The sequence below is a fragment of the Pteropus vampyrus genome, unplaced genomic scaffold (assembly GCF_000151845.1).
Source record: "Pteropus vampyrus isolate Shadow unplaced genomic scaffold, Pvam_2.0 Scaffold22, whole genome shotgun sequence".
Lineage (NCBI taxonomy): Eukaryota > Metazoa > Chordata > Mammalia > Chiroptera > Pteropodidae > Pteropus > Pteropus vampyrus.
Window position 1 is genome coordinate 14002872 of NW_011888803.1, and position 22620 is coordinate 14025491.

Genomic DNA, 22620 nt, shown 5'->3' on the forward strand with positions numbered 1-22620 from the left:
AGGATCTCGTTGTTATTGATCTTAGAATCTCGACAGCCTAGGAGTCATGACCCTGGACCCAGAGAGAAGAAAATGTAATCCTAGCCCACAAATTTGCTGCACTAAGTATTTATAGAATCATATTTGAAGAGGAACTAAAAATAGAGATGCCCTTCACCTTAGGCCAGAACTAACTTTGATACGGTTGGTCAAAAGACATAAATTTAAGGACCCTAAAAGAAAGGTGGGCCAAAAGCGTCTCTCTCCTTTTATTTTCTATAAACACAGCACCAAATGAATGCCAGTTTCTATCTGCAATGCTCTTCCTGAAGGCGAGAGTTCTTTTCATTACTCTAATGGTCCAGCACTCCGGAACTAGCTCCCTTCACTTCAATTTGGGGGAACATGACAGAATAAATGCCTGCTCCCCACCGCTGACCATAACCAGGTAACCATTCCAAAAAAGAAGGTACATTGACTGCTCAGGGGGAAAATTGTGACCCATGGTGATCTCAAATCATAACTCTGTTACTTCATTATAGATCCCAAAGACTAGGCTTTAATTATCATTCTTTAAGTGGAATATTAAAAAGCAAGCGAGCATGATGCATAAGCAGAAAGGAACTTTCTATAGGGAATGTGCAAACATCACATGTTCTCTTCCCTAATGGCAGAAATACGGTTTAGCTCTGGGAAGGGACAAATCTCATAGTACTTTGCCCAATAACAAGAGGCTTGTCTCCTGATCTGTTAATTCTACCTGCTTTCCTGACAAGGAGAAAATAACTTCATGTTGCTGTCAATGGGTCTTAGGTTCATAAGGGAGATTTTCCTTTATGAAAAAATTAACAAGTCATAATAATAAAATAGTACTTCTAGTTCTCATCTTTTAGATTTAACATATATGGAGACTTGGTTGTGGTAATAGGACAAAATATAAAAGTTATCAACTTTTACAATCTAGAAGTGTCACTGATACAAAGTGGGAAAGACATATGGAAAAAGGAGCACATGTTCTAATACCCCTTCTTAAAAAGGGGGCAGTCAACTAAGACTGTCAAAAGTGGATGAAATGAGAACTAGTTGTCATCATCCAAGGTTACTAATTTAAGCAAGAGAAGTAAAATCAATAATACAACTAGAAAACACTGGAAGAGAATGAGATGACTGTAGTTTAAGAAAACTACTCATTTTTTAAAGTGGAAAGTCAACAGATATTATACGAAGTTGATAAATTAAAAAAGAGGTAAAAAACCTGATCAAATCTTTTTGATAATACAACCCTATTTTATAGCATGAATCCCTAACATCTATATATTTACTTATTTTTATTCTATATAAACTTATGACTATACTTATCTACTACATGTATACTGTAACTTATACAAAAATAGAAATTAAATATAAGAATAATTTTTGAATAGATTTTTTAAGCAGGGGGAATTTTTATTACAGTAATATACTAAAAACAGAAAATCACCAGCTATCTGACAAAAATAAACATTTTAAGATATAAAAAAGCATATGAGAATAAAATTTCAAATAATTTCTTCCAGTACACAAATTCAGCATCTTATGTACCTCCCAGCATGTATACTATTCCCTGTAGACACACAGCTCTAGAAGTTAAAGGTACAGCCACCAGGAAATTCAAAAAGATAGGTGGTTCAAAGAGGCTACTTTTCAGGAGTAAAGCTGGAGGTAGTAGGAAGTGGAAGGGGAGATTTTACTTATTGTATTAACATTTTGTTTCATAGAAGAAATTAATCTAATCGCTTCCTAAAAGGCTGTGTCCCTACAAGTGTTTATGCTGATTTACTCATTCGACAAACTCATTTATTGAACATCTACTCTAGGTTAGGCACAGGGCACAGAGAGAGGAAACTGACATGTTGGCTCTCAAGGAGATCACAGTTTGGGGTGAAAGAAAGACCACTAACAACAATTTAATATCATAAGTGCTATTAACAGATGTGTGTGCCAGATACAATGCACACACAGTCTGGGGCACAGAAAAGATACACTGATGTACTGTATGGGATGTCAGGGAGGGATGGATGAAAGGTCACCTTCTCTTTGAGTTGAAACTTAAAAGACAAGTAGAAAACTGAGAATAAACTAGGTAAAGAGGAATTCAGGGAAATTTGGAAAGGGCTTTCTAGGGCAAAGAAGAAACGATGAGGTAGATGGGTTGATACGTGAAAGAGAGCATGATGTGTTTGGGAAATTGGAAGTGATTCAGGATTGCTAGAGCAAATGGTACATGAGGTGGTAGTGGCGGGAATGAAACTACAAGACAGGAAACGATCAGAAATAAAGGACCATGATCAGAACTCTGCATAGTCTCTTGAAGGCAAAGGGAAGCCAGTAAAGGATTTCTCTAGCAGAAAGAGAGACTTGATCATAGTTGCACTTTGAGAAAGATTACTCTGAAAGCAATGTGAAGGATGGATCTACAAGGGGTAAGTAAGGCAGGAAGACCATTCTGGAGGTTATTGCTTGGGCCTAATGAGACAAAAGGAAAGAATCATGGTACCAGCAAGAGACAAATGGCTAACAAGTACATGAAAAGGCTCTCACCATCACTAATCATCAGGGAAATGCTAGTCAAAACCACAGTGAGATATCGCCTTACACCTGTTAGAACAGCTTTCATTGAAAAGACAAAGGATAAGTGTTAGTGAGGATATGGAGAAAAGGGAATACTAGTGTACTGGGTGGGAATGTAAACTGGTGCAGTCTCTATGGAAAACAGTATGGAGGTTCCTCAAAAATTAAAAACATTACTACTATATGCTCTAGCATTCTGACTTCTGGGTGTACATCCAAAGAACATGAAAACAGGATCTCAGATATATGTTCACTGCAGCATTACCACAATAGCTAAGACACAGAAACAACCTAAGTGTTCATCGACAGATGAATGAATGAAAGATGTGGTATGTGTGTAAACACACATAGACACACACCCAACGGAATATTATTCAGTCATAAGAAAGAAGGAAATTCTGCCACTTGCAACAAAATGGATGAACCTTAAGGGCATTATACTAAGTGAAATAAGCCATTAAGGGCATTATACTAAGTGAAATAAGCCAGACAGAAAAAGACAAATACTGAAAGGTATTGCTTATATGTGAAATCTAAAAAAAAAAAAAAGTCAAACTCGTAGAAACAGAGAATAGAAAAATGATCGCCAGAAGCTAGGGGGTGGGAGAAACAGGGAGAGGTTGGTAAAAGCATACAACCTTTCAGCTATATGATAAATAAGGTCTGAAGATCTAATGTAAAATATGATGACTATAGTTGATAACATTGTACAAGGAAAAAGATGATGCAATCAAAAATTATTTAGGTGATGCACTAGAGAACTTGCTGAGGGATTAAACATGAGGGTAAGGAAAGAGGGAGAGTCTAAAAGGATTTAGATATATTTCTTTCTTGAGTATCTGGAGAGTAACACTAACGGAAATAAGGAAAGGAACAAGTTGTGGGGAGGTGGGTTTTGGTTTAGACATGTTGAATATGAGGTGCTAGCAGGTTTCAAATAACCTGGAAATGTAAACCCAAAATTCTGGGAGAGAAGTCTGGGCTGGTGATACAGAGTTGAGACCCATTAATATCTGGGTTGTAGTAGAAGCCATGTTAAAAGATGTAATTACCCAAGGAGACTGTCTAAAATGAGAAGTAGAAGGCAGCCGGAGTCCTGGGGAAGGTAAGGGGCAAAGGAAGATGAGACCAAAAGGAAAGCGTGGAAATATCAAGGCAAGAAGGAAGTAAGCATCAGAGAAGCAAGGAGGTGGTGAATGCAGAGTAACTGAAATGACAGATCATCAGATCCTGAATGAACAGGGAAAGGGAGGAAGGCAACGGGGAGTTGACTGAATGGAAGAAATGGGAGTGGCAAGGGCCTCAATTATGATGACAACAATGAGGATGATATGATGGTACTGGTGGTAACAGTAAAGAGTAAGAATGTGAAAGAGATAAGAGTGTGCTTAGTGTGAGCTATTGGAGTCCAGTATCTTAGAGTGGTTACAAAATATTTTTGAATATATGTAAAAATATGTATACTATACTGCATCATTCTTCACATCCTGAATGTACATACGCTCAGGATAAAGGACAAGACCAGGGTAATAAATAGGCTCTACCTTCACTGGGGACAAATTTAGTTCTACTGGAACAAGTGTGATTGAAAATGTTGTAGGCTGGCACATTAAAACAAAACCAAGCACTGTCTTCTTTAAGTGCGAAAGAAAAACAACTTTAATTATAATAATAGAAAGAAACAGGTTACATTTTAAAGAAACTTTTCTTAGAGTTCAGAAAGTAGTATTTTCTCACTCTTACTTTAGTTTGTATAAGGGTACAAAGATTTAAAAACTGCATCTACCTTTGACCCTTCAACAACACAGGGGTTAGGGGTGCTGAACCCCCTGCCCTCTCATGGTTGAAAATCAGAGTATAACTACTGACTCCCCAAAAACTTAACTAATAGCCTACTGTTGACCAGAAGCCTTAATGATAAACAGTTGATTAACCTGTTTTGTACATTATATATACTATATAATGTATTTTTACAATAAAGTAAGCTACTGATAAGAAAATGTTATTAAAAAATTATAGAGAACATATATATTTACTGTATTTATTGAATAAAATCTGAATATAAGTAGACCTTAGCAGTTCAAATCAATGTTGTTCAAAGGTCAACTATGTTGTAAAAACAAGTATTTCCATATTTGATTGTTCAGCAGCTATTTGCATTTTCTTTCCTTTAATAAATATCCAAGATTACTTTCATAGTAATTGCTAGAATGATAAATGCAATAACAACTCTCTTATAAAATCTCTTCTATGATAACACTTTTAAACCTAATAGTAATGGGAAAGAAACAAAATATTTTAGGAAATGAATGATTTTTTTAACTGTCAGAATTAATTTGTATTCTTTCTGTGATAGGCAGAATTCTAAAGATGTCTCCTGAGATTCCCATCCCCTGGTTATTTAATCAAACACTAATCTAGGTACTGCTATGAAAGAACTTTGCAGTTGGAACTAAGGCTATAAATCAGCTGACTTTAAAATAGAGATATCATCCTGGATTATTCAGGTAGACCCAATGTAATCGTACAAGCCGTTGAAACAGAAGAGGAAAGCAGAAGAGTCAGAGAGATGAAGCAGAGGAAGGTAGAGAAGAGATGAGACAGAACAGTAAGTCAGAGAGATTCAAAGCATGCAAAGGCCTCCAACTACTGTTGCTGGCTTTGCAGATGGAGAAAGGGAGTCAAGAAATGAACCAAGAAATGTAAGCAGCCTCTAGAAGCTGACAACTACCAAGAGCCAACAGCCAGCAAGGAAATGGAGACCTCAGTTCCACAACTGTATGAAACAAATTCCAACAATCATCTGAAAGAGCCTGGAAGCCAACTGATTCCCGGAAATCAAGAATGACACTCAACCCTAGTGATACCTTGGTTTCCAACCTTGTAAAACCTGGAGCAGAGAACCAGATGGGCAACACAGTGCCTAGACTTCTAACATATAGAAGTATAAGATAAAGAAGGAACTTTCTCCAAAGAATGACCAACAAGCACATGAAAAGATGCTCAGAGCATGCGAAGGACTTCAGACGCTGGTCAATGAAATACTAATCAAAATCACAATGAGAAATCACCTTACACCTGATAAGAAGGTTGCTATCAAGAAACAGAAAATTACAACTGCTGGTGAGGATGTGGAGAAATTGGAACCCTTCTGCATTGTTGGTGGGAATGAAAAATGGTAGAGCTGCTATGGAAAAATAATATGGAGGTTCTTCAAATAATTAAAAATAGAATTACCCTATGATCCAGCAATCCCACTTCTGAAAACAGGATCTCAGAGATATGAGAATTCCCATGTTCACTGCATCATTAATCACAATAACTGAGAGATGGAAGCAACCTAAATGTCCATTGACTGATGAATGCATTAAAAAATATGGACTATTATTCACCCTTTTAAAAAAAGGAAATCCTGTCATTTGTGACATCACAGATGAACCTGGAAGACATTATGCTAAGTGAAATAAGCTAGACCAAGAAAGACAAACACTGCATAGTATCACTTACAGGTAAAATCTAAAAAACAATAAAAAGCCAAATTCATGGAAACAGAATAGAAAAGTGGTTGCCAGACACTGGGGCAGGACTGGGGGGAACTAAGGAGAGAGAAGCATATGTTACAACATGGATGAACCTTGAGGACATTATGCTAAATGAAATAAGCCAGTCATTAAAAAAAAAAAAAATACTGCATGATTCTACTTATAAGAGGTATCTAAAGAAATCTAACTCATAGAAACAGAAAGTAGAACATGGTTATCAGAGTCAGCAAGGGGAGCAAAACTGGACGTGTTCAACAGGCAGAATTTCAATCTTGCAAAATGAAAAAGTTCTAGCGGTAACTACATGCACATGTAGTTACCGCTACTATACTTTATAATGGTAAAGATGGTGAATTTTATGTTATATGTTTTTGAACACACACAAAAAAAACAAAAATAAGAAGCCAATCAAGATGGCAAAGTAGGTAAACACTTCTTCTCATGACCATATCCGAATTACAACTAAACTACAGAACAACCATCACTGAAAACTGCCTGAAGTCTAGCTGAACAGCAGAAGTCCTACAACTGGGGACACATGGAAGAAGCCCCCTTGAGACTGTTAGGAGGGGTGGAGATGCAAAGAGGGCTGGTCCACACTCATGTGGCGGTTGAAAACTGGGAGGGATGTCTCGTGTTGCAGAGCTTCCCCTGGAGGAGTGAGGATCCCAGCCCCATACCAGGCTTCCCAGCCTAGGGTTCCAGTGCTGGAAAGAGAAGTCCCCACAACCTCTGTCTGTGAAAACCAGCGGATATTATGGATGAGTGAGACAGAGGGCTGCAGGAATCCCAGGCATTTCTTATAAAGGTCCTAGGCAAGGACTTGCTCGCTGATGGACTCTGGTGACACCTCACCTTGGTGATTCCCTGAGACCCCACCCCACCCAACTTGCAAGCCCACCCAAACCACTTCTGGTTGCTTTTCCATACAAATGATCTGTCTTGGCTCATTCTGTGAACTCTTCTAAAATCTCTCAAAGGTTCACAAAACCTAAATAAGCAGCATCTGGCCTCAGCGTACCCCGTAACTCTGTGGAGCAGCCCTAAGCCCAGCATTAGTTACGGGTAGCCTCAGTTCATAGCTTGACCTCTCAAGGCAACTTCAAGTCCAGTGAGGGTGGCAGGCATCTGCAGGTTGCTTGGTGGTCCCAAGCAGGACATAGGCTGTGGATGAACTGGGCCTGTGGCAGGGGCCCTGGCAGGACGCCCCAGAGCTGAAATGCCTGGTGCCCAGCTTCTAAATGAGCCAGAGCATCACCCAGTTTCTTCCACAAACACACCTAAAAGACAGACTGGGCAGGCACCAGAGCCCTGCTAAAGTAAACCCTGCCCTGCAGGGTAAGCCCCTGCACAACAGCTCCTCCACTGTAGTCATGGCCAGTTCTCACAACCCATCAGTTTGAGCGTCACTCCCTCCTATTGACATGCAAACGGCAACCAAGGCTCAACTACAACAGGAAGGCACACACAACCCTTACAAGGGACACACCTGAAGCACCTAGCTCAGGTGACCAGGGAGACTGCGCCACTGGGCCCCACAGGACTACATAAGGCCACTCTACTAAGACCGGGAGCCATAGCAGCCCTACTTAATACACAGAAACAGACACAGGGTGGCAGCCAAAATGAGGAGACAAAGAAACATGTACCATGTGAAAGAACAGAACAAAACTCCAGAAAAGGAACTAAGCAAACTGGAGACGAGCAATCTACCAGATGAACTTAGGGTAACTTAGGGGAAGAGTAGAGGAATTCAGTGAGAACTTTAACGAAGAGATAGAAAACAAAAAAGAACCAGTCAGAAATGAAGAATACGACAACTGAAACAAACAAACAAACAAACAAACACAACACATTAGAGGGAATCAATGGTAGATTAGATCATAGGGGTACCAGAAAAAGAAAGAGCGCAAGAGATTGAAAACCTATTTCAAGAAATAATGTTGGAAAACGTCCCTAACCTGGTGAAGGAAATAAACATGCAAGCCCAGGAAGTGCAGAGTCTCAAACAAGATGAACCCAAACAGGCACACACCAAGATACATCATAATCAAAATGCCAAAGATTAAATACAAAGAGAGAATCTTAAAAGTAGAAAGAAAAAAGCAATTAGTTACCTACAAAGGAGTTCCCACAAGACTGTCAGCTGATTTCTTGACAAAACTTTGCAGGCCAGAAGGGACTGGCATGAAATATTCAAAGAGATGAAAAGCAAGGACCTATAACCAAGATTACTCTACCCAGCAAAGCTATCTATCATTTAGACTCGAAAGACAGATAAAGAGCTTCCCAGATAAGAAAAAGCTAAAGGAGTTTGTCACCACCAAACCAGTATTACAAAAAATCAGTAAGAGGGACTTCTTTAAAAAGAAAGAAAAAAAAGATAAAAAATATGAATAATAGCAATAGTTACATATTTACCAACAATTATTTTAAATGTAAATAGATTAAATGCTCCAATCAAAAGATAAGGTAGCTGAATAAATAATAAAATAAGACCTTTATATATGCTGCCTATGAGAGACTCACTTCAGATCGAAAAACACACACAGATAAAAGGGGTGGAAAAAGACATTTCATAAAAATGGAAACAAAAACAAAATTAAAAAGCTGGAGTAACAATACTTGTACCAGACAAAATCGTCTTTAAAACAAAGTCTATAACAAGAGGCAAAGAAGGACCCAGTTATCCCACCTCTGGGTATTCACCCAAAGAAACTCAAAACATTACTTCAAAGGGACATGTGAATCCACATGTTCTTTGCAGCATTATTTATGATAGTTTAATAGCCAAGATATAGAGGCGACCTGGGTGTCCATGAATGGATTAATAAAGAAGAAGTGGTACATATATAAAATGGAATATTACTCAGCCATAAAGAAGAGTGAAATTTTACCATCTGCAAAAGCATGGATGGACCTAGAGGGCATTGTGCTGAGTGGAGTAAGTCAGATAGTGAAAGACAAATGCCATATGATTTCACTTACATGTGAAATCTAAAGAAAAAAATAAACAAACAAAATAGGAACAATCTCATAGATACAGAGAACTATTTGATTTTAGCCAGATAGGAGGGGATTAATGAAAAAGGGAAGGGATTAAGAAGTACAAACTGGTAGTTACAAAATAGTCATGAGGATGTAAAGTATAGCATAAAGAATATAGTCAATAATATTGTAATAACTATATATGTTGTCAGATGGGTACTAGATTTATCAGAGTGATCACTTTGTTAGTTATATAAATGTCTAAACACTATGTTATATACATGAAACTAATACAATGCCAACTGTAATTGAAAAAATTTTTAAATTATAAAAGTAATACTAAAGGTTACAATGAACAGAAAAAAAACCACAATACCATGATCACACCTTAAAAAGATAATTATTTAATTTCATTAGTCGACCAAAAAAAAAAAAAAAGAACTACTTATTTCCAAAGAAAAATTCATCCACTAATATTTTGGGTTTTTAAAACATATTCACATGAAAATATTCTTTTTTTCTAAGCTCGTATACTTTGTATATTAAAAGGTCTTACAGGAAAATTATTTGCAAAATATTTAAATGTCTAGAAATAGATGCGTTAAAAATGTATCTTTTCAATCAGATAATGCAAAAAGCTGGTATTTAACAGACTGGTACAGCATTGTTTTTAGAGGCAACTTTAAGAAATGAAAACATTAAAATGCATCTAACTACTAAAAAAAGAAAACTTCTATAGACAATTCAAAACAACACTATAATCCATCAAGGTGAAAAACTGGGGCACTGGGAAGATGACAGTGAAGAAACTTTTACTGTATGCTCCAGACTGAAAGTGTGGTGAGGATGAAATCTGCCTGAGAATTTACCATTTATTTGAGTTTCTAACAGGGGTACAAAAGCAACTAATGGTAACACCAAATGGCTGCATTCTAATTCTATGTTTCGATTTAAGACATTATGAGATGCATATGTTCTCTGTATACATACCAGTCTTAGGAAACTAATCATAGTTGTGGAGATTTAGTTTCAAGCAAAGGTGATGAGAACCACACCACCTACATTTAGTCCTTTTCCCTCTAGAGCCTTTCAGGAATAGGAAACAATCAATTGCTCTAATTGTCCTTAGATTTAAAGTAATTCCGGAGGCTGAAAATGGGCAAGAAGCCATATGACTCTTACTATAGTATTTGTCAACATCGTCACTATTATCAGTTAATCTGTATCAGTAATCCTATCTGGCACTAAATCCCACGAAATACCACATAAGTCATAAAGAACCAAACCACCTACAGCAGTCATGTTTGAAAATAGTACTAATATAAGCCAAAGAGCCAGGTAACAGAAATGTTCAACTGCTAACATCCTAATTACGACATGCCATCTATCCATTCATTCATGACAGCCTTACCGAACACATTTCGAAACCACTAGAGCAGTCATTTTTAAGAGGACAACGCCTCAAGAAATTTAAAACTTTGCAATCTAACAGGCTTAAAAACCTTCACAAGTATCTAAGTATCTGAGACTTCGAATTCCATTGGAATTTCGCTAGCTTTTTATATGCAACAGAGCATGCAGGCAGAATGACTGGAATGGAAAAATACATATAACCTAAGTATAGAGAATTACCCTAAATTGTCTTAACTTTCATTCTTCAGGACTTAATGACAGTGAGAAGGAGAAGGAATTCAAAGCTAAAACCAATAAATTATAGGGCTGCTATGTTATCAGTCCCACTTGGACTATGAGTAAACCCTAAACAAAGTAGATCCTAATTTGTAGAAAACACACTGCTAAAAACAGACAAATGCAGGTGTCTGTTACCACACCCAGCAGGCCACAAGTAGTATCACCATAACCGTAAGTGGAAGAAAAACGCTGCCTAAAAATGGTCTAAACTGGTTAACATATCCAGTTTCTGATTCTACTCTGTACAACTATTCTGAATGTACCACAACATTTAGCCAAATCAGGAAGTATTTATTTCCCAGATAAGTTTTCAAAAAAATAGTTGAAAAGGATGGAAGGGTAAGTCAGTGTGCTCTGGGAAGAATGCTTTGCCACAAAAAGCTTGTTGCTCAGGTAAATGTTTGTTGGCTATCTATTTTAGGTGGGTCACAAGCCTTTTTGACTCAGAGTGAAGTGGCATAGGCAAAGAGTATGCCTACAGCACTTCTCTGGAAAAAAGTACTCTCTGTACCCAAAAAGCTGGCATTCATAGAATCTGCAACGAGGCACAGAGAGAAGGATTAGATCAATAAAATAAACTCAATTCTTTTTATAAATTGAGATAAGATTCATATACCATATAATTTATTCATTTAAAGTATACAAGTCAATGATTTTTAGTATATTCACAGTTGTGCGACCATCACCAGTATCAATTTTGTAACATTTCCATTACCCCAAAAAGAAACTTCTTACCCATTTCCCCCCAACTCTCTCAGCCCTAGGCAACAACTAAAGTATTTTCTATCCTCATAGATTTGCCTACTCTGGACACCTCATATAAATGGAACCATATAATATGTGATCTCTTGTGACCAGCTTCTTTCTTATACTTAATGTTGTCAAGGTTTATCGATGTTATATAGCATGTATCAGTTCTTCATTTCTCTCTATTGCTGAATAATATTCTACTATATGGATATACCATATCAGTTCTTATCTTCACAAGCAGTAGAATCTCTTTTGCTATATAAACAAAGCTATAAACAGTGATTAGGCTCCACATTGGTCCATAAATACCTATTTAATCCATGTTATAGCTGAAAATATATAATTAATTGCATAATAGCACAGTTCTCTAGAAGCATTATCAATTACCACAGTGATATCTGTGTTAATGAAAATACTTGAAATGAAGTTCCTTTATATTTAAGTCAACTGCTTAAAATTTTTTTCTGTAATTTGTGGGAGGAAGAAGTAATTGCAACCCTTAAGGCCTGAACACCTCAGGACATAACTGTTTTTTCTGATCCCACCCAATTGAAGACAACCTGCAAAACTGCACGTATACAAAGCTGTTCTCTGTGACCTCTCGCTCTTCTTGCTGGGCCCTTCATCTCTTCCCCCATCTCTGAAATACAATTCTTTCTGTACTCTTACCCCTTCCCCTACCCTCAAACAAACAAGATCTTTTATACCTGTTGACTAATTACACACTCATTTTAAATTAAAATAATACATTCACATGTAAATGTTAAACTAAACATTTATTTCCTAAGACATTCTCCCAAGACATGAAATGTGAATTAGTTTCCTTCAAATGAAGAATTTCCAGTAGGAACAAGTTGGTAAGGGGGGAGTTTTTGGGGTTTTTTTTGCCAAGAGACCCTCTCAAATCACAGTAAGCCCATTCCATGATGGCAAATCAAATTTACTCAGTCCTCTCAAGGTAATGCATATCTAGGAGGAGGGTGGAGAAAAAATAAGAAATTGTTATTAACTTTGTTAGGCATGATAATGGAAGTATGATTATGTCTAAAAATATCCTTATCTGTTAGAAATATATTTTGAAGTATTTGGATGAAATGATATATTTGTAAATGTCTGCTTCAAAATCCTTTAGGTAGTTGGCAAGGAGGATATGAAGAAAGGAAAGGAAATAAAAGACTCCTAATTGGTCAGGGCCGGTGATAGGTACACGAGAGTTGTTTATTCTTTCCTGCTTTATGTAAGTATAAAAAATATCCATAGTAAAATACTTTTAAAAGAGAGAAATAAACTGTTCTCTTCCTCTCAGGCAGTCTTTTACTCCCTTCCTTTTCCTTCATAGCAATTACTGTTGTCACTATATATTTCTGAGATGATCTGATTAATGTTTATCTCCCTGACTAGACTTTAAGCTCCAGGAGGACCACAAAGGTGTTTGCTTAGCTTCCACAGAATTCCTACCACCTCACAAAGTTTCTGGTATGTGACAGGCACCCAACGAATATTTATTAAGTGACTGAGTCAATAAAATAAGTCATATCATGCATTTAAGTCAATAAATGCCCAATAAATAAAGAAAAGGAGGGAGTAGAAGGCCAGGGACCTTTGGCTGAAGGAAAACAACATATTTATCTATATGTATTTACCACTTAAGTTCATGCACTTTTCTATTAAAAATGTAGTAAAGAGGTAACGAAACCAATTTAACTTCATCTTATCCTCACCACATTCATATGATGCAAGCAGCTAAGAACTATAATCACCACTTCATGATATGGGAACTATGGAACCAAAAAGTTACAAACCTTTTTCAAGGTTACAATGAACGAGATGCACAAATGAACAAAACTCAGCTCTTATTCTCATGCCTTCTGTTGCTCCTAAAGGAACATTTTATTCTCAAAAATAAAAAAGGTATAGTACTACTGTATATAGAAATTCAACCTTCAGTGGTTGAGAAACTGAAGCACTGTATATAGTCTCAGTTGAAAATATTTTATTTTGACTTTGCCCAAAACAATTTAGAGGTTGAAGCATCTAGTGGTAGAAGTGGAAAGAGCAGAGGTGAGGCCTTTAAGCAATAGCGAACAGAAGGTATGACACTTGGGTAATCTGAAGGCCTTTTTTTTAACTGGTTAAAATGAACCAGTATGGCAAGAGACAACAAGAAAATTCATAAAGGGAATAAATACGGATGCCAAGACAATATTTAAAATACCAATCCCCTGGGTTCCAAAGTTTTAAATTTATCTCAAATACTATACTCAATATAGTTTGTTTAATCATTATATAGAAATAGCCATTAATGGAAGCATAACTATTTGTAAAACTAATCTTAACTCAGCCAATCTAAAAGCTCTTGTGCTATGGTGCCAAAAAAATGTCACAGCCATATCTGTGGAGAACGTTAAGGGCCAAACGAATCAAAATCTAAAACAAAGTCTCACACAAAACCTAAGAAATTAAATATAAATAGCTAGGTAGTTTTAGTAAAAAAACATTTTAAATAGTCCAATAAACTTATTTTGGGGGTAGAGTCTGGAAAGGTAATTTTTTGCTCACATAAAGGTGCCTGGCTCGGGTTGAATTCTAGACTGGGTTGCTCCACGGTTACTCAAGGCACAATTACTACTGGTGGAGCTGCTGCAGACCCCAGGTGCTCAGTTTTACTCCTGCACCCTTCATATTATGGGCTGTCAAATCATGCTTCCAATCTGCAGTACATCACCTATGGCAGGATAATGATTTATACATGCAATTTCCAAACAAAAATGTAAGATCAGCTCGCCCCATGATGGTTTCTTCTCAACTTTTAAAATGATTTATAAAAGCACCAGCTGAGTATGAATTCCTGTTCCAAAATAATCTATCAACACCGTTAAGCCTTTTAATGTAAGTGGTAAAGGAATACTGTCCTCAGAATGCACACAACACTGCTGGCCCACGCGAGGCATTGATTTGTAGTTGTTTTTCCAATGGGGTGATGGATTTGCGCTCAGCTACTCACAATGTCTACTAGGTCCCCCTGGTGACCAACAGTGCATGAAGGCAGTAGCACTGTTCGAAGACACAGACTGGCAGTGGAACAGAGTGGAATGGGAAATCATGAAAAATTAACACGCGAACAGTACACATGACATGACTGAGAATTACGTTTGCATTGTTGGGGTATTTGAGTTCACCACCAGACAATGTCCCCTTTCCTTTTAAAAAGCAAACACCATCGGACTCGCTCGGGCTTCTGAGCTCTATCTCTCATTTAAATCACGGTGATAAAAATACCCAACCGAGGGGCTCAGCACGAGGCACATGCCGCTTTTCGGGGGTTTGGGGAAAACACTGATGTGACAAATTGCAATAGTATTCTAAAATATGGAGGAATGACACACCACCTTACCTACTACCGACTGAAGACTCAGGACACAGAGTCGAGAACAGTGAACCTGCCGGGCCCACCAGGGAGAAAGGAACCGGACCAAGGAGAAGACCGAGGCACGTCCCGAGCCCAGATTGCCCAGCGCCGACTGCTAGGGGCGAAGAGTCGCACCCGGGTCACGTCCCGGGGCTCTTGGGATGCGGGGGCGAGCCCGGGCGGGGTGAGCCGGCCGCACAGTCGGGCCGGCCCGGGCGCAGGAGGCGCTGCGACAGCAGCGGGGGTCGCGGGCAGCGCCGCCGTGGGGGCTGCGGCGTCCCGGCGGCGGGGAAGGCGCGCCGCCAGGTGCCGGACGGCAGGGGGCAGCGGGGTTCGAGCGGGCGCCGATCTAGGGGAGGAGGAGGGAAACAGGCGAGTCCCGCGCGGCGAGGGAGGGCGCGCGGCGGGCTCGCTGCCGGCCTACCTGGAGGTAATAGGGTTTCCTTAGCCAGGTCCCCGGACAGAGACTCCTCGCCATGGTAATCACACATCGCCCCGCCGCGCCGCAGTCAGAGGCGGACCCGAGCGCTGGCGACCCGGCTCCCCGCCTTCCCCCGCCTCCCCGCCCCCAGCCAGGCCGGGCACTCTTCCGCCCCCGCGCGGCGCGCGCGGCGCTCCCCCCGGCTCCGCTGCGGTGACGGCGGCCCGCGGCCCGAAGCCCGGCCTCCTGCTCCGCTCGCCGGCCGTCGTGGCTGTCAGAGCCGCTGCCGCCGGCTCCGCCATAAAGGGGAGTCGCGCCTCGCCTCGGCCGACACAAATCCAACTGCGCCTTGCGCTTAAAGGGGAGGCGTGCGGAGGCGTGCGGAGGAGCAAGGGGGCGCCGCGGAAGCCCGGGCGTCGCACGCCCAGCTCGGCGAGGGACTAGCCCCGCGAGGGCTTGTTCCGCGCGGGCCTGGGCGCCGACCGCCTCGGACCTCGCGGTCCTAACCTCCGGCTCCCTGTTCCCCTAGCTGCGCCCGCCACACATCCCGCCACCCCGCCAGACGATACTGACGCTCACTTTGGACTCTGCTCCTTCAGTCTGGACTTATCTGGATGGGTTGCATGGAAATTCAGGGGACGCATGGGGCTCGGCCTCATCCTCGCGCACGGTGGCGGGTGCGGCCCAGCGAGGGGGCGTCTACCGCCGCCCGAGACGCGGACGAGCTCGTCCCCTGAGGACTGGACTCTGCGCCTGCGGCGAAGCCAAGGCGAACAGGGTTTTTCTTTGTTGAACTCAGCGTGCCCCCAAAATTCAGTTAGCCTCTAAGGCCCTAAAACAGTTTTTTAAATGTACTTTTTAAAAATTCTGACCTTTTCAGTTTGTATCGTTTTCAAACAGCTTCAGGGTTTTCCTGGCCCCACCCAGGAACCCTGATTCAAAAGAAGAAAAGAAAAACATTATTGAATTTAATACAGTCCTGTAGACAGGAGACCTGGGACGTGGCAATGCAACTCGGTTGCGGCTGCATAACGCAGGGTGTGGTATCGTTCTTTTGACAGTCAAGTCCAAGTAAGGGAAAAGAGAGTCACCCTAGTGAGAAAACAGCTGTTGATAACGGATATCTTATAGTGAATGGAGGAAGATGCGATTTTGCTGCTTGTTAGCTCACATACCACTTTTTCACTTGATGCCGGCAAAGTTTAGGTGGCCATTTAGAACTCATTTAGAATTGATTCGGCCTATTGCTCTAAGAATTAGTTTCCCCCGAAGCAAACAATCACACATTCTCAGTGTAATTTTTACCTAAGCCTTGTTCTGCCGCTTTATGTTTTTGAAGAGATAATCTCCTGTCTGCCCCTCCTCTAACCCACTCACAGACACAGGTTTTAAACCTGGGCGGTATTTTATTGCTGGCAGATAAACTCATTTTTCATTGATTTTCATTTTGGGTTAAGAGACCTGTAATTTCTAAGGAAGCTAAGAATGGATCCTATTGGTTTAATTCATTCTTTCATTCATTCAATAACTAAAATTAACTGAGCATCCAGACATTGTTTTAGTTGATTGGGTTATATACGTTAACCAAAATCCTGGCCCTCGCAGAGATTACATTTGGGGGGTTGGGGCAACAGGCAATAAATTTAAAAAATTTTTTCTTTACACTTGTCAGTGATCGATTGATTGATTGATTGATTGATTTAAGGGAGAGGGTCCTGGAGGTGAGGAGAGAAGACTGTAAAGGGGAATAACTGAAAACTGAATATGTGCAAGTGTAAACCAACACAAAATACAAACATGGTGAGGGAGAAGGGGGAAATTCTCAATAATACAGGCGGAGTACTTAGGAAAAACCAGCAACCCAAATTCCAACGTTGTAGCTTGGGTCTCTGTTAGTTTATATAAAAATTTTAAACTGTATAAAGTTTCTTCACTGAATTCTATAGGACTATCAGATACCTGGCATATGCTTACAAAGTCTATCCCCTCCCTTTTCCCAATCCCAGGGCCAAGCCCCAATCAGAGCCTGACTCACAGGAGCCAATCTTCCCCTCCCTGTAGCCTAGACCTTGTGCTCTTTGAAAAGGAACATCCGAATGCTTTGGGGACAGCAACCTACTCTACCTACAGTCCGATTTAATTACAGTGGTTTCTGAGGGGGGAGGGGGGAAATGTTATTCTCTTAAACATTTGCAGCTTGAAGTAGTTGAAGAAGCAGCTTTAAAAATTACAGAAATCAAATAGGATCATAAAGCTGATAGGGAATATGAAAAAAATCAGTGGAGATGAGGAAGAATACAGGTAGAGTAGGCTTGAGGAGAAAGATAAGTTTTCGACATGTTACGTTTGAGATCTCTATTAGAGATCCACATGGAGATCTGGAGTAGGCAGTTGTATATCTGAGTCTGGGTTTAAGGAGAGTGGTCCAGACTAGAGACATACGAGCAATATCAGCATTTAGATGATATTTAAAGCCAGGAGACTAAACAAGATCACCAACAAAGTGAGTATAAATGAAAAGAACCAAGGATGAAGCTCTGTACCTTCAAGGTGTGAGAAGTGAAATGAGCCAGCAAAGGAGACTGAGAAGGAATAGCCAGTCAAATAGGAGAAACAAGAGTGAGGCATCTAGAAGCCAGGTGAAGGTAGTATATCAAGGAGGAGTGAATGTTCCTATATGAGTGAAAACTGAACAATGACCATTAGATTTAGTACCATTGAGGCCATTGGTAGCATAGCAGTGGAGCGACAAGGTGAAAATTTGATTGGAGTAGGTTTAAGAAAAATGAGAGAAGAATTGGAGATCACTAACATTGTAGGCAATTCTTTTGAGAAGTTCTCCTGAAAAGGGGAGCCCAAAAATGGGACAGTGACCGAGGTGGAAGTGGAGTCAAAAGTAGGTTGACAAAAAATTTGGAAGAAATATTTGTTTTTGATGAGAATAATCTAGAAGAAAAGGAAAAATTTAGGAGCAAGAAGAGAGAAATGTTGGAGAGGTGTCCTTGAGAAGGAAAGAGAATTTGAAATCTAGCACCCAAGTGAAAAAATAATATGTAGACAGGAGCACAGACTGACTATTGATCTATGGAAACAGGCTGACAAGTGGGTAGGAGTGGTGGTACAAATCTGGAAGTTCTCTTCTGATCATTTCGATTTTCTCAGAGACATAGGAAGTAAGGTCATCAGTGGAGAGACAGTGTAGGAGAGTAATGGAGGCTTGAGAGAAGCTAAGGTATGCAATAATCATCTAGAAGAATGGAAAGATGCATGGATGAGGAAAAAAATGTCACATGCTTGATGAGTGTAATAAAGGGCCCATTTGAGTTCATGGTCATGAATTTAAGTAGAACAAATCAGTGTGATTGTGTGTTTTTTCTCTAGCAATAATCAGCTGCCAGGTGCAGGGTCAGAGCAGGCTTAGAGTTCTATTTAATCAGGTTTTACCAAGGAAATAAGAGTAAAGAGAGAGGAGCAAAGAAGTTGAGGATGTAAGTAAGGGAGTGATTATGATTCGACATGGAGTTTAAGATGGAGAAAGAGTAAATATGGAGAGATTAAGGTTAGAGAAAAGATGGTAGGATCAATGAATTGTAAATCCTTGTAAGATTGAGGGACTATAGGAGTCAGAGAACAAGAAGGAACGATCTGGAAAGATAGGAAGTGTATAATAAACAGTCTGGCTCCATTTTTGATATTTGTTGACAGCTTTCAAGCCCCACCACTCCTCTTTTCCTGTGCCCCATACCTGGGAACATTGATAAGAAAGCATAGGTGCTCATTCTTTCAGTACCAGTGGGAAGTTCAAACCGTGCAAGACCCAGCCCATATGAAGGAATCTTCACCCTGGTTCTACCCCCACCCTCAACCACCATAAAAACCTAAGACAATCTTTCTCTGCCTCCTCAAGCTATATTTATATCAGCATGGAGCCTGCTCTGTTATTCCTAAAAAGCTTCTTTATATGAGTAATAAACCTTTTCATACTGTCTGGGTACATGTGTGGTATCATCAGTCTCGACATCCAAACCAAATTTTTGGTGAAGTTCACCTCACTTCTGCAAGACTGACAACAATGATATGGTAATTGGAGTGGGATGCATGAAATTAAGATTATAAAGATGTGATAAAGTCTAGGATGGAATGGCACAATGGTGGTGAATGGCTGAGAAGTGTGGAATATGGTATCACTGGAAGAGAGTCAAAGTGAGAATGTCATAAGGATTATTTATGTTCATATTGAAAACAGCAAGACTTAGGATAAGAGAAGTGCTAGAGAAGATGCCAGTAGACAAAAACTAAAGTCCTTGAGAAATAACAGTGATCTATGAGTTAGTAAGTGACTATCATGATGAAGAGAGGGACAGCATCAGAAGACATGAGTTAAAAAAACAAATACTGGAAAGGGGTAGGAATTAGTGAGAATAGCCTGAAAGAAGCAATGAAGAGCAAGGAGGATCCCTCTTCCACCTCCAAGTCCAGTGGTGTAAAGGTTGTGGTAGGGGGGGCAACAGCATTTATGGAGGATGAACCAGGTTTGCTTTAGAACAAGAAAGTGAAGGAAATATTCAGAGAAGAGATTGAGGATACAGGAAGTTTGCTGCAGAGGGACTCTGAATTTCAGAGGATATAGTGGAAGAACCAGAAACTGGGGAATGGTGGGGAAAATGTTCTAAATACATGATATAAAGAGCCTTGAGTGGGTCAGTGGGTGGGAGATGAAGGGTGACCTGGGAGTCTGGGATTTCTCATGGTAAAGGGATATAAACAGATAATAAGGACAAACTGTCAATCAGATGAGAAGAAATGATTGTTCAGTTCTCATTTGGAGTCAAAGATTAAATGTAGTTAATATTGTTTTATTTGAAATGAGAAAATTAGTTTAGATTATTTTCATTTCAAACTTGGGTAGTTACCTTGTCATCGCATGTCTCAGGAGCGCGAAAGGAAACTGGGCCTCAAGAAACCCCCAGGGTCCAGGCTGGGAACCTCATTTTAAGTTGGTTTGATGAGCCCTCATATTGGACTTGTGCTTTTGGCTTTAAATCTACCTGTATGAGCCCCAAGATGGATCCAAGCAGGTTAGCCTGTAGCGAATTTGATCTGGTCCTTGTTTACACTTGTTACAGTGGCCCTGCGAATTCTTGATGTAATACACTGGATCTACCTTACGAACATCTAAATTTACCTGTTTACCTGGCACCCATTCTTATGGAGCTTAAAAGTTTCTGCTTTCCCAAGTAAAAGCCAGTTAATCCGAAATTAACCCACATGGTTGTTCAGAGGTACTAATTTGTGGTCCCTTAATCGTCATGTGTGGTATAACTTTGGCCTTCCAGAGACAAAGGAGTAACTCCAGTGGTTTCAAACATAGGAAAATCAAGATCAGCGGTCTTCAAACTTTTTTGCTGACACACTCTCAAAAGAGTTTTGGAAAATATATGTATCCCTTCTCCATTTTTATATCAACATCCAAATTTTTTCTCATAAAATTAAACAACTGTAAAGGAAATAATTTTCAGGGTTATGTTAGAAATATTGTCACTTAAAAATAAAATGATCACACAAGCTTAATATGGAATAAGAGTGGAATATAAATATCATAGTGATTTGATACCCTTTAAGGAAAAAATGAAAATTTTTTTTCTTTAGACATCAAATATGTACTATTGTTCTGTTTTCTTCTTCTTGAACTTTTATAATTCCACTTCTCTTATAGAATTTTATCCTGTTATATATTTTATGCATTCTAATCTATTTTTCAAACTACCATACTTCTCTGCAATAAAAAATAAATTGACATGTTAATGCCTTTTACTTTCATTTTTAAATTTTATTTTAATATTTGAATATATAATATTCTCACCTGGTTCAAAAATTAAAACTAAATAAAAAGTATACATTGAGAAGTTTTATTCCCACTCTCATGTCTTTTTATCTTGTTCCTACCTCTCATAAATATTTTTATTAATGTTTAATGTATTTTTCCAGTGCCAATGTTCCTTTATGACTACAAATAAAAACAAATTTGAATATGCATTTTTAAATTAAATTTATATTTCATCCCTCTTTTCTTACATAAAAGATGGATTACTTTATTACATTTTTTAAAACACTGCAAAATGACAACCTACTAATTAGACTAATGAAAATGTATTAATTAGACCAATATCAAATCAAACTCCTTATAAAAACCCTTCCTTTCCCTTTTCCCTCAATAGTGGGGTTGGATCACAGAACTCAACTCACATTCTTCAAGGACATTTTGGAAACCCATGGTGCTTTTATTTCTTTAAATTCAATACCAATGGAAGCAGAAGTTGCAAACGGCAGCTCTAGGCAGACATGTTTTGTTCGGTCCAGCGATTACAGATTGGGACATTTTACATAAAGACCTAGATTTGACTCCTTCAAAAGCCAGATGATCAGCTAACCAAGCCTTTCCTTCACTTAACCACAACGAGCTGGCACTGAGTACCACATTCTCCTCTGCAGTTCGCCACAGTTCCCCTCACTCCCTAGTTTTCCTGCTCTAGCTCCCAGAACTTATTTGTATTTCCAGTCTGGTCCCTATAGACATTTCACTTTGTGACCTCTGAGTTAACCTCATAGTGAGTGATTTGGGAAAGTAGACGCAATCAGGAGCTTCTTTGAAGTTTCAAAATAGGAAGCAAGAAAGGGACCAGTCAAGAGAATAGAATAGAGATTAGGCTCAAGATAGACGATTCCGTTAAAAAAGAACCCAAGTTTTACATGAAATTTCTCAGAGAACAGAATAAACACATTAACTTTACAGTATCTACTTCCATTAGATGGTATAGGGTATTGGTAAGGCAAGGTGGTGACTGGATTTGCATCCCAGGAAAAATGAAGTAATTAGATGATGAGAACATAGAATAAAATGAGAAACAGAACTCTTGTTTATCTTCTATGAAAAGGCAAATTGGATATTGGAATCTAAAAATGCAATGGTTCTCTAATTTTCCACTACCACCACCACCAAATATTATGAATCTATTGCGTCCAAAATGTTATAAAATTATCTTAATAGTATAGAACAGAAGAAATTTAATATGAAGTATGGCAGGTATTTTGTGTATCTGATTTTAATATGAAATGTTTTAGAAAAAAAAAGGAATGATTAAAATTTGAGGGCAAATTCTAATTTATTATTATGTCCCTATTACCCAGCACAGTACCTGGCATATAGAAAGTAATCCATAAACATTTGT

General features: G+C 39.2%; 1 protein-coding gene across 1 annotated transcript in view; it reads right to left on the minus strand.

The window, feature by feature from the left end:
* The window catches only part of FAM69A (family with sequence similarity 69 member A), a 99081-nt gene extending 83547 nt beyond the window's left edge, over positions 1-15534 (minus strand). The window contains exon 1 of the mRNA XM_011355658.1: positions 15395-15534. Coding sequence (XP_011353960.1) covers positions 15395-15448 — 54 coding nt within the window. The 5' untranslated portion in view covers positions 15449-15534. The remainder of the gene's footprint in view (positions 1-15394) is intronic.
* Between the last annotated feature and the right edge of the window lie 7086 nt (positions 15535-22620).